The sequence below is a fragment of the Miniopterus schreibersii genome (assembly GCF_964146895.1).
Source record: "Miniopterus schreibersii genome assembly, chromosome: X".
Lineage (NCBI taxonomy): Eukaryota > Metazoa > Chordata > Mammalia > Chiroptera > Miniopteridae > Miniopterus > Miniopterus schreibersii.
In genome coordinates, this window is record NC_138104.1 from 19215819 (window position 1) to 19229101 (window position 13283).

The 13283-nt window shown below is 36.1% G+C and overlaps 1 protein-coding gene across 2 annotated transcripts in view; it reads right to left on the bottom strand.

Moving 5' to 3' along the window:
- The window catches only part of PLS3 (plastin 3), an 80097-nt gene that overhangs the window by 4730 nt on the left and 62084 nt on the right, over positions 1–13283 (bottom strand). For both annotated transcript variants that reach the window (XM_081125062.1, XM_081125063.1), the window contains exons 5-12: positions 11998–12127; positions 11394–11526; positions 9489–9570; positions 8427–8592; positions 5877–6019; positions 3299–3394; positions 1678–1873; positions 293–371 (exon numbers count right to left, since the gene is read on the bottom strand). In XM_081125062.1, the coding sequence (XP_080981188.1) occupies positions 293–371; positions 1678–1873; positions 3299–3394; positions 5877–6019; positions 8427–8592; positions 9489–9570; positions 11394–11526; positions 11998–12127 (1025 nt within the window). The remainder of the gene's footprint in view (positions 1–292; positions 372–1677; positions 1874–3298; positions 3395–5876; positions 6020–8426; positions 8593–9488; positions 9571–11393; positions 11527–11997; positions 12128–13283) is intronic.

The following is a 13283-nucleotide window of genomic DNA, read 5'->3' on the forward strand; positions in this document are numbered from 1 at the left end:
GATATGGAAAAGAACACTCCAGGCTGAGGGAACAGTGAGCACAAGGCCCCCAGGCATCACGGATGGTCTGCTTGAAGCGTTCCTTGATCTTTGTCTCAAATTAGGGTATCTGCTCCCCAGAAAGACATTAATGCATTCTATCACTTATAGTTGATGATATCATGATTCAACGTTTTCCAATATAAATAATCACTACAAATTAACATTTAGAAAATGTTTAGAGCTGTAATTATTTGTGTAGCACCCATTCATGATGTTCATTACTATTTATAATGGCAGTAAGAAGGCTTACGCATAGAGATGGTTTACATGGGGATTAACACCAAGAGAGTTCATCCAGTTACGGAAGGTTCTTTCTTCACGAGTTTCTCCTATTAAGAATATTCACACAAAAAAGAAAAAGAAAAAAAAAAAAGAATATTCACAAATTTTATATATTTATTAAACACCTTGTACATGTGCATATAATGTCAACCAATATATCAGGTTATTTCCTCTATAGATCTAGAGGTTTTCTCCAATATGACTTTCCAAGCATTCTTATTAAATACATTCTCTAGATGCATGCTTGTTTTTTAAAATTTATTGATTTACTTTAAAATTAAAGAAGATAACCTTATTATAACCAGTTAAGCAATTTAGACATTTAGGAACTTTTTATAGTCTCCTACCCCCTCTAATTCATCTCCAATATCTCCAAAAGTCCCTATACTTCAAAGCAACTGATGTTATCAAGTTTAGTTTGTATTTTTAAAAATTTGCTCTGGTCATAGGAACCTATACTCATAGTAATTCACATCTCCCCTCTACCCATTTTTTCCTTCCTTAAAATCATTTTATTTTATTTTTTAAATTTATCTTTATTGTTGAAAGTATTACAGATGTCTCCCCTTTCCCCCATACCCATTTTTTAACTTTAAAAAAATTTTTTGGAATTTATTGGGGTGACATTGGTTAATAAAATTATAGGGTTCAGGTATACAACTCTATAATACATCATCTGTATTTTGTATTATGTGTTCTCTAAACTACACATTAGTGCTTCTTTTACATGCCTATATTAAAGCAACAAATTACTTGAAACTTCAAAAGCATAAAATTTAAACATCTGATAGTAATGCCAATGGATATGCAACAACTACTATTTACATTTGTTAATTTTTAAATACTATACTTCATATATATATAAAACCTGGAAATGGTAAAGTGCCTTCTCCAGACTTAAATAATTACCACACATTATTACTATTTTTTGAGTAGGTAAGTGTGAAAGGAAGGGGAGTGGCTAGTTTCAGTTAGTCTGACTATGGAAGAATGAAACATAAATACTGTACATTTATAGCTCAAATTTTATGCAGATGTGCATTTTTTCTGGTGAGATGTTTAAAAATTGATCTAACTTTAAAATTAAACATTGGTTTATTAAGGGGCCTTAAACCAAGTGGCCCTAGACTACTTTACTTTAAAAGTTCCCTCATATCCTCCCTTTCTTTACTTGTATCATCCCTTTCTGTCAGCTGCCATTTTTAAAATTCAGTCCTTGAGTCTACTTCTAGCAGATGTTTGCTAAAGGAAAGTAGATAAGGAAACTTATTAAGTCAAGTTATAAATTCATCGTGGCCTATATATTTCTGCTCTGTAGTTCCACTCATTAGAATCTGAAAAATCTTTAGTTACCTTCTAATAGAGTCCAGTCAATATCCTGGTTCTCTGGCTTAGTTAGTGCTGGATACTTATTAAACAGGTTAGCCACAAAGGCCAAATTCAGTTTGGGGTTTCCACTGACAACATCAGCAGGGGTAACAAACTGTCTGCAACCTAATTTGTCTGCTTGTTGCAGCATACTCTCAGCTCTCTTCAAATCATCTGTTTCCTGTTGAAGTAAAAGAAGACATTTTTAAGAGGCCACACTAAAAATACAGAAATGTTTCCTTACAATGATAGGCTGGATATACAATTCTACTTTCTCTTAGCCAACATACGGGACTTATTATAAAATTGTTTTGAATGAAAAAAAAAAAAAGACGAAAAAAAAAAAGACTATGCTGGATTTGCAGTATCTTGAAAATACCCTAGGTGGCACCAGATCATAGATCTCAACTGGGATTACATCTCTCATGCTAAACCCCATCAAGAAAAAGCTACAATTGTTCAGATTTTTAAATTAAATCCTAAAGCAAGTGTAAGGCTAAAAGATGAAGGACTCTGAAAAACAAGGGAAAAGCATGAGCAAAGGCTCTGAGATAAATAAAATGAGCGTTTGGGGGGAGGAGGGTAACAGATTAGTGGAAAATAACACTGGGTAGGAGAGATGAGATGGAGTGGCCTTAAAATGCTAAGCGGGACATTTCAGACTGAACTCTAGAGTCAATGAGGAATCCTAGAAAGATTCTGAGGAGGGAAGAGACAAAGAAAGGAGTGTTTTAAGAAGATCAATCTGGGGAAACTAAGAGTTTTATCAGAATCAGAATCAGTATCCTGGTGCCATTTACCCAGGCACTTGGCTCCCTGAGTGCACAAAACGGTGCCTCATTTGTACCAAGAGTGCCCTGAGCCAAAGAGTTTCATATTTAACAGAGACAGCAATATAAACAGACAAGTCAGTTACAAATTCATTTTTAGTAAGGGCAGTGTAAATGGTTTAGCTAGTGTAATCCACTGAATCCTATTGCATAATAGGCTAGAAATGTGGATTTTTAAGATTAGTAGAATGCATTCCATGTCTAATGAGTATAAAGAATGACAGGATCCTAGAAGCTTGACACTAAACAGTCTAGTCCAACTCCTTACTTTGTGGATGAACAAAGTGGGATCCAATTTTGGGAAGGAAGTAGTTCCTGATCTTTGAACAAATTAATGGTGTAACCAGGGAACATGGTTCATGTTAGCAATTCCCCAGATTGTATTTCATGGATCAGGAGTATAAACATATTCACATTATTCTCAACACAGGAATAACAGATGCACATAGTCATTAAATCTATCACTGTGGTTATAATCCAAATATTTAGGAAAGGCCAGTCTCTAGTACTTACTTCCCCATACTTGCTCTGAATATTTTATGCCATCCATTATAAACCAATACCACCACAATTATGGAGCTCACTAATGAACTCTCAAAATAAATCAAAGCCAGTCTTTCTGCTTCTGAATAACAAACATAGCAATTTAAAAATAATTTAAAAATCATACTTAAAATTGCCAATATCACTACATATAATTATAGATTATTGTATTTATAAGAAATTGACAATAATTTTGTAAGATTGTAAAACTGACAAGAAATACCAATACTTACATTGAAACCTGACATGTTAATATCTATCCGTGGTTCACCTTCCTTTTGTCCTTTCGGTGCAATTTGATTGAGAAGATGGAAATAGGCTTTGGAATCCTACGGATGAATTGAAAATGTCAGTGAGATCACATTTACAAAGAATGAATGTATCCTATTGTCCCATGTTTGGAAGGGTATTTGTACTGAGTTTTATAACAATATATGGCACAAATCTCTGTCCTCTAATTTTACAGATCTTTCCCCCAGAAAAGTTCACCTATCTGGTCTTATGTCTGCCTTGAAAATGGATGAACTGTATTTTGTCATAATTTTACAATTTATTGATGTTGTCAATACAATAATGCTAGTAGACACAAAACTAGTTCTGTACCTTCACTGAATTACTGAAGTCAATAAGCTTGGTAGACAAAATAAGCAAGAAAAAAATCAGTGGGAGAGTAGAAATCCAGGAAGCATAGGGAAAGAGAAAATAAACAGGTTATATCATTACAAAGCACAATACATATCGTAGCCTATGGAGAAGAGATTAGTTATGTTAAAGATGTATTTAATTGTAAATTTAAATTAAAAACATTTTTTAATGAGCAACACTTCAGCTGGTGAAATAACATTTAGCCCTTTATGATCTGAATATACTTAACCAAAAAACAAGCCTCTCTCTTTGTTGTGAGCTTCTGAACTCTTTCAGCACTTGAACATTTTCCCTTGAAATTTCAATTCCTAAAACAAAGTGACATTGCTCATATTGGGGGGTTGGGCTGGGTGAATTCAGGCTGTGTGGATACTCCACAGAACACAGCTTGAAAACCATTATACTAGGGCAAACACTTAAAAGGGGTTTTCAATACCCATATTAAGTAAAATTCTGCCTCTCTGGAATACTGTCCAGAGGACAGGAACTAGAGTTGAGAGGCCTTAATCCTGCTATATCTGAAGACTACTTTCTCAACTATGATAGTTTCATATTACTGGGCCTTGAGAGTCAAGACAGGCTATGAAGGAATGTTTTTCACAGTAAGTTGTGCAGATTATATGCATCCTGATCCCCGGGATATTGTTCGAAATGCCAATTACTGGATCCAAGCCCATTCCTACCAAATATGATGACTCTCTGGGAACTGCCCAGAAAGCTGCATCTGAAACAAGCTACCCAAGTGAGTTTGATACCCAGTACCCTACATTATTGTAAGCATGGGGAGAATCAGGTGAGTGAAAGCCACTTCAAAGCAATTCATGAAATGCAAAACCCAGATTCTATCATTAGTGGACACAGAATTTTCCTCCTTCTAATAGTGCATGACAGTGTGATAGTGCTTTCATTTACAATTAATTACCTGCTAAAGGTGCAGGAAGAATATATAACCCAATCTTATGCATCTGAGCAGAGCAGGTAAAGAACAGACCAATGCAGAGTCTGTATTTACTACACTGAAAAGTATTTGCAGGTGAAAACTTGAATACAGACAAATTGGAAATTCCCTTTCACATTACTGAACAATTCTTTGCTTTTTAAAAATATTCAAAGCAGGCTTCATTTTAAAATAAGATTTCCTTTTGTACATTTAAGCTACATCTCGGGACATAAAATGCACTTACGAATGGTTTTTAGGACACATCTAATGCATAAAGCAAAATATAATGGGCCAAACATGTTGTGTAAATTAAAAGAAGGGTTGAAGCCAACTGGTCTGATAATTTGGAGGCTATCCATAATTTTCACTGATGAAATCAGTAGTGCAAATATCCCATTACTTGAACAAATTGATATGATCATAGCCCCCTGTTTTCATAGCCCTGTTGGTCAGTGACATCTGGTAAAGATCCTTGAATTTGTTCGCTATAGCCCAACATCTGGATTTGGGAGAGAGCCTAGAAAGTTAATGAGAACTCTATATTTGCTATGATAATTTTGGCCCTCTCTCCTTGAGAAGCCAAGGGCACCATGTGGCAAATGAATGCTACCAATGTCTCCTTCCCTTGCTAGTTTCCCCCTCCTGTTCACGGTGAGCAGTGAGCTCCAGAATTCTATTTAATGCAAGGAATCTTTGCAGGTGTTTTATGAGCCATCTGTTATGTCAGAGGTGGACTTAGTAGGAGCACACTGGGGCAGGGGCTGAGGTAGGAGACACAGACATATATAAGAGCTCATCAGTACCCTCAAGAACTCAATGTCTAGAGGTGGGAGCACAGGACAGGAGAGGAGGCAAATAGGAAAGAGGAAGGGGCATCTTAAGGCCCTCTCTCTCTTCTAGGTCTTTGCTAACAGGCACCCCGAGGCCTGGGAAGGGCAGTTAGAAATAACATAGTCATGGCCCATCGTTTTATACTCCATGTTTAACAGTAAGCAGAATATAAAATGCTAGGACTGTAATACTTTTATTCTTTTCCACAAAATGAAAGCTAGTCTTGGTGCTCATGCTCCTTACTTGGCTCCACCTCTCTACTGAAATCTATCATTGGGGCCAAGAGGCAACAAGGCTTGGTGATTAACTGGTAGGATTTTCCCTCTCTTAAGCTGAGATAAAATCTCTCAAGTCATTATATCCCCCCAAAGTGTTATGGTTCGTTGCAGAGTTACCTTGATGTCGGCACTAAAGTTGTTGATTTTTTGCCAGCCCGAGTTTTCCAAATGAAAGTTTGCCCATCTTAGCAGAAGCTCTTCTGGAGACAACTTCATAAGCTCCTCCAAAGTCTCACCATCTCGAAGTAAAGCAGCCAAGGCTATAGGAAAAACAAAACAAAGCCATGACCAATATATTATATGATAATGGTCATTACAAGTTCATTTAGTCTTTTCACACTTAAATAATAGAGATACAAAAACCAGCATGACCCACTTCCTGGTTTCCAGGTACTCATAGTCTAATAAAAGATAAATACATAGGTAGATAATTGTAAGGTGATACAGATAAAGACACTGTCTTATGAGAATACACACAAATATACAATATTATAATTTTCCCCCTTTTTATTATTTTTCACATACCAAATAAATTATAGCTTTTAAGATGAGCATTTTCACATTATATCACATATTTACATAAATTGTTTTTGTTAAATAATAATTAAAATGAATGATTTTGGGGACAATGTTTAAAATAGTGGAGCCTTTACTTAACTTTTTCTTTAAAGGAGCATAAGAGCATTATGGTATTTATATTTAAGTATAATTTATTAACTCTTAAAGGGTTAAACCTATTTTTAACAGAATACAATTCAACTTTACATTTTCCATAGCATCTAACATGTAAAGTCTGCTCAATAGTTTCTGTTGTTGAATTGAATGTGTGGAAGAAGCAGGTTTTCTTGCTTTGTTTTTGTGGTAAATATTCCTACAGAAAATAAATAGAGCTTGGATATTTGCATAGAGCAGCGATTTCCCACCTTTTTCATCTCATGGCACACATAAACCAATTACTAAAATTCTGTGGCACACCGAAAAATATGTTATATTTTTTTGCCGATCTGACAAGAAAATATGTATAATTTTGATTCAGTCACACTGGATGGCTCCTGTTGTGTTGGCCCATTGTCATTATTTCATTTGATAATCTAAGGGGAAAGAGGTCAGTGCCCCTGACTAAATAGTCAGGTATTGCATGCTTTAAAAATTCTTGTGGCACAGCAGTTGAAAATGGCTGGCATAGAGAACTGTCTAAATTTAAGCATTGTTTTATGAAGAAGTTGTGTAATCCTTATGCAATAATTACCTCCCATAAAATAAAAGAGACTTATATTGTACAAGATTGAAAATGCCTGATTTCTGAAGAGGTCTAAGTAATGCCTCTCAGGCAAATTTCATCTTTCAAGGACTCCGCTTCATGCTGTGTCATTTTGGCACTGAGACATTTTAGCAAGGAGAGAGGTGGCTCGATCATTTGCACAGAACCCTCTTTTTGCTCCCCATCTCTGCCAAGTCAAAGGCTGGAAAAGATCAAACAGCTTGACATCTATGCACCTAAGACCTTGTCAAAGAGAAATCATTTGATTTACTACATGAGCCAGCGTAATTTTATTTTGTTGTCTCCCTCTCCTTTTTCAAAGGACTTGAACTCCTTTAACAAGACAAATACTGCTGTGAAGATGGCCGGCGATTAGAAAACCTTTATTTGTTGAAATATAGGCACTTTTGAGTGCATTGGAAGTGTAAATGCAATAAATTCCGGAAGTGCAAGTCTTATAATGGATAAAAATGTACCAAATAAGACTCTTGACAGACATTATGAGACCTTGAAACACTGAGAACTCCAAATATATATTCTTTCTCAAAAGTGAGTGTTGAAATGGTGATTTCTGGAATAAGATATGAATACTTGCAGTGCTGCTTACATTTTTCAGCTTTATAGGCAGAGGATAATGTGGTACTCCCTAAGACCCCATGACCACTGTATTGCAGATGCTTATACATTCTACAAATCCACGATGTGATTTAAAAACCTATGCTGTAAGGGTGGCCCTTCTGCTGGTTCAGGAAATATGAGACCATCAAGGGCAGGTTGGAATATTTTTAAGAGGTCCGAGTCTATGATAGAATATAAAAGGAATTAAAAATACTAGGAGATGGTGCATAGTGGTAGAGTGGAGGGTGGTAAAGGGGTGGGGTTTCTGTGGGCAAAGCAGAAAAGAACAGATACCAAGTTTGGGGACCTTAGGAAAGTTCCTTAAACTCTCTGTGCTTTTGTCTTTATTGCAAAATAAATTCTAAAGTACCAGACAAGTGTTAATTACTACTAAAGAAGAAAGGTATGCCCAGCTGGCGTGGCTCAGTAGTTGAGCATTGATCTAGGATCCAGGAAACCGCAGTTCGATTCCCGGTCAGGGCACATGCCTGGGTTGTGGGCTCCATCCCCAGTCGTGGGCATGCAGGAGGCAGCCAATCAATGACTCTCTCATCACCGATGTTTCTGTCTGTCTCTCTCTCTCCCTGAAATCAATAAAAACATATTTTAAAAAAAACAAAAGAAAGTTATAAGTAGGCTGTTTTCCTGAATAACATTATATAGCATTACCTTATGCTAATTTTATCATCTAATCACCTCAATTAAGTGAAAGTATGACAGTCCGAATGACTAGGAACCCCCCCCCCCCACAATAAACAACTTTCAAAATAACGACTGTGTTCCATTACCTTCATTCCTGCTCAGTTCAATGTCAGCGAACAAACCGATCTTAATGATTTGCCAAAGCAGTCCCAGAACTAGATGAGGTTTCCCAGCCCGCAAATCCTCTGCACCAATGTTCACAACGTGACACCCAATGGCAGAAGCGGAGTTCAGTGCCAAGTTCAAGTTTTCCTGCAAGACAGCCAATTTACACACTTGCTTCTTGACCTTTCCATTTTTTTAATGCATCTACTTCTCCCTTCACTGAAAACAATACTCAACCAGGAAATTAAAACCCTGTATTAGTTTCAGCCACACATGATCCACAGAGAACAAATTCCAGACATTAGTATTAAAAGCATAGCTAAAACAAATCTCAGCCTTATTGCTATTGTCTTTTCCAAAATTCCATGGGAAGTTACTTGGTATTTTTATTTGGTCCCTTTGGAAATAGTAAAGGAAAAGGCTGAGTTACTAGAGTAAGTATATCCATGTAGGTTAAATGTCGTATTTCTAAAAATGTCTAATGAAAGGTCTACTGCATATAGCTGAAAGAGTTCTAGTTCTCAATCTCTACATCCTAGGAGGTGTTCTTGCCTGAGGAAATTTTGCTATCTAACAGTCTAATACCCACTTAATGGAAAAGAAAAACACTCCATTCCTTAAATATGCTAATTAAGAGCTTAAATACAGAGTGAGGCAAAAGTAGGATTACAGTTTTGAGTACTGAAACAAGAGTTTATTCTTGTATTGTTATTTAATAATTGTACTATTTTCCATATGAACAACTGTAAACCTACTTTTGCCCTACCCTGTATGTTTGCTTATTTCTGCGTGTTTGACCCACAGCATGCAATGAAAAAACATAGGGCTTTGGAATTATACCTAAAGTTCCGACATTAATCTCAGGCAAGTTCAGAAACGCTTCTGAGTCCCAGCTCACTTCTCTGTAAAGCCTGGATAACAATCCTAAACTCAAGAGTTGTTGTAAGAATTAAATGAGAAGATACAAATCCAGAGCCTATGGTCTGCAGAACGGGTCCTCAGATAGTAGTTTCATAGCAGACATCGGGAAGAACAATGCATACCTGAATGATGAAGGGTGTAAGTTTCTTCTTGTTGATTGCTCTTTCATCAATTGTATCAGGAACCGAAAGGTTGATCATTTTACTGAAACAAAATTGAAACATGAATTGATTTCTCTTTCATTGAATTTATTGAGGTGACATTGGTTGATAAAATAGTATAGGTTTCAAGCGTACAATTCTATGATACAAAGTTGATTTATTTGTAAAGAGTCTGTAAATATTCACAAATATTTTAAGGCTTATTATAGCTCTCATGTAATCTGAAGAAATAAATGCAATACATGACTTTTATCATGTTGATCGCCAAAAAAGACCAAAATGTTTACAGTAGTTGGGTACTTCTGAGTTGGGGATTGGGGCATATTTTCTCATTTTATTTTGTATTTTCCACATTCTTTTATAAAAATGAATAACTTAGATATTGAAAAGTACTTTCTTGAATAAATGTTAAAAACATAAAATCCCACATTGAAACTGAGTCTCTTCTAGATTATATAATTCACAATTAAAAATGCCATTTATCCACAGAGGTAAAATTGGTTAAGCATGAAATTCTTTCATTCACCAAATAATTACTGAGTGCCTAAATGATGAGCTAGGCACACTATATTTGATGCACATAATACAGTGGTAAGAGAAAGAAAGGTTATGTTAATTAGGCTAGAATCTGTAACTTATTAGGAAGAATCTCATTTGGTAAAATTTAGAGTTAGACTCTAAAATTTTAGATGTTTATAATATTGCCCTGAAACATGTTTTTATGCATAGGAAAAATGATGTTGCTTTCCTTGCAAAATTTACATATTGAATAAATAGTACCATATTACTTCTCTCTATTAAAACACAGGGAATTATTTCTTTAGCACTTATAAATGACAAAATAGGGGGTATCCTACATTTTAAAAATCAGTTTTTCAAACAAGCAAAATGAATTTATTGCAAAAAAGAATTTTATGCATTGTATATGGTCATGTAAAATATATCCACTGCACGGTTCTAAGCACTCCATATGTATGTAGTCATTTACTTAATGCTCACAACAGCTCTATGAGGAAAGTACCATATAGAAATCATAACAGATGGAAAATGAAATGCAAAGGGGCTGAAATCTTGATTACAGTTACACAGCTACTGAGTGGCAGAGCCTGAAGATGAACCCAGGCAGACTGATTATAGGGTATGCCTTTAATTCCTGTGCTACACTGCCTTTATAAATAGGAGCATCAACTGACAAAGTGTTGATAATCTTATGTCATTTCTGCCAAGATACTGTTGGCTCTGGGCAGCAGCAGTGACAAATGCATTTTTCAGAAATAATTGGAGAGTGAGAACTGAAGAGCAGCTTTTTTTTCATTTGGAAGCTATGGTACTTTAGAATCAAAAGATATTGGCATACTTAAGTTCAACAAAGTTGTAATGCGCTACTTGCTCAATGATGAGAAGAAATTTGAAGTTGATAGTTTCCCTATAAAGAGGCTCCCAGGCTAAATGATTGAGCTTTAGATTCATGTTTGTTTGTTTTGTAATCCTCACCCAAGGATATTTTTCCCATTGCTTTTCAGAGAGAGTGAAAGGGGGAGAGAGAAACATCAATGTGAGAGAAACACAGGGATTAGTTGCTTCCTGCACGCTCCCCGGCTGGGGCTGGGGATCAAGCCTGCAACTGAGGTACATGCTCTTGGCCAGAAATGAGCCTGGGACCCTTCAGTCTGCAGGCTGACCCTCTAACCACTAAGCCAAACCAGCTATGGCTAGATTCATGTTTTGGTGGTACTTTTTTGGACAGACCTAGAGATGAAATGAAATGGGCAGAACCGATACAATTTTCAGTTCTAACTATTTCCCCAAGATGAAGCTGGAATGCTATCTTTGGAAATTTGGGTATAAAATAAGCCAACATCTTACCAAAGCACAATTCCGTCACCAACAGCTTTGAACAGGTCATCCGTATTTGGGTTCATTGGTATAACATGTCGGCAATCAGGATCATTTTCCAAAGCTTTGTTTATCCAGTTAACAAAAGCATATTTTTCTTCCTCTAAAATTATGTTGAATAACAAGAAATTAGTTCATACTCTAGGTTAAATATGACTCTAGAGCCTAAAATAGTCATTCAGTAATGCTGAACATTAATGTGTCACAAACATGTGGTTATCCTCTTTGGAAACCCAGACACTTGAATGCAACCGAAAAACACAAAAACAGCACAGTTAATGGATTCTTAGAGAATTTAGTTAAAAACTTAAAAAAATTATTTTTATATTACTATAGAATTCTATAATAAAGCTTGTCATTGCACATATTGTATCATGTCTCTTGCAAGCTAACAAAGCCATACAATACTTATAATTCCCTTACAGCAAGTATGCGTTGCAAGTCCAAATACATGTTGCAAAGGACCTCTCTATTCTTAATTAGGAGGCAGTGTTTCTCTAAAGACCTTCCTTGACATTAGAGCATGCACCCTACTTAGTTCATTGTGTTAACTTAATGCACATGAAACTATTACCTGAGTAAGAATGCTGTGTTCCTTCACTGGAGAGCTCTGAAGTTCCTCCCAGAGCACAAATCCCTTCTTTCCTGTTGATTGCTTTGCGGAAGGTTTTAGCAATATCACTGCTTTTCACCTCTTGGAAAATCTATTAATTAAAATATGTTGTCAGTTCACAATTAATTTTATATCAGGCAGAACAATAAGCATATTTATCTTCTTCTATACTTTGATCACTTAAATTTTTCTCCATAGGTGATGAGCATTAAAAAATATGGAGAACTGGGCTTGAGGTTTTTAAAAAATTGATTTGAGAGAGAGAGAGAGAGAGAGAGAGAAACATTGATTGGTTGCCTCCTTGACTGGGGATCAAACCTGAAACCCGGGTATGTGCCCTGACTGGGAATTAATCCCGCCGTCTTTCAGTGTACAGAAAGATGCTCCAACCAACACACCTGCCAGGGCCGAGCTTGGGTTTTTAAAATGGTAAACAAGTGCTACAATACGGCTACTGGAAATGAAGTGCCAGAAAGTCCACTGCACACACTTGTCAAAAACATTAAGTGCCACATGCAGTGAATCCACTTTAAGCCGAAAACTAGTGTGTGTCAAAGGCATAGGTAAATCTGTTCATTTTCTATGAACAAGGGAGGCTTTGCTCCTTTCCCGGAGAGAAGAGGTGGAAGGATCCCCCCTTCTTTAACCACAATTCTCAATGCCAAGAAAGATAAAAATTTAGGACTCAACCAAAAAGCCAATTTATTGGTGTAATAGGGTAGCTCAGGATGAGTTTGTTCAATCAAAATGTATAGAATAATGAGGTGAAAAACTGTGTTAAGTTTGCAGCAATAGATGACTATTGAGAATAATCACAGAAAAGAGGCTTCTCAGTGATTGTCTTGTTGGTGCATTTATGAAGTCCAGCTTCTCGAACAAGGAACATGGCTAAGTAAATTAACTTGTAAATTCTAAGTGTCCAAAAGCAGATTGCTGCAAAGCAAATGTCATACCCTACTCCAATGACTTGGTTGAATAAATGGACATTTTAAAGGACTGTCTATATATTTCTTAAATACTGGAATTTACCTAACCCTAAATTTGTTCTCGATCTACCAATGTGCACGTCTAAGTTAGCCATTGCCAGTAAAACAGGAGAAGGCTGTAGCATCTCCATAAAAAGTTCTTTAAAAGGTGTTTAGAACACGTAAGTATACTTATCAAAAGAAACTTATGGTCCTAATGAAAAAGTTGCTGAACAAATAGAAAATAACTCAAAGGCCTTCAGCATTATTGATAAGTACATT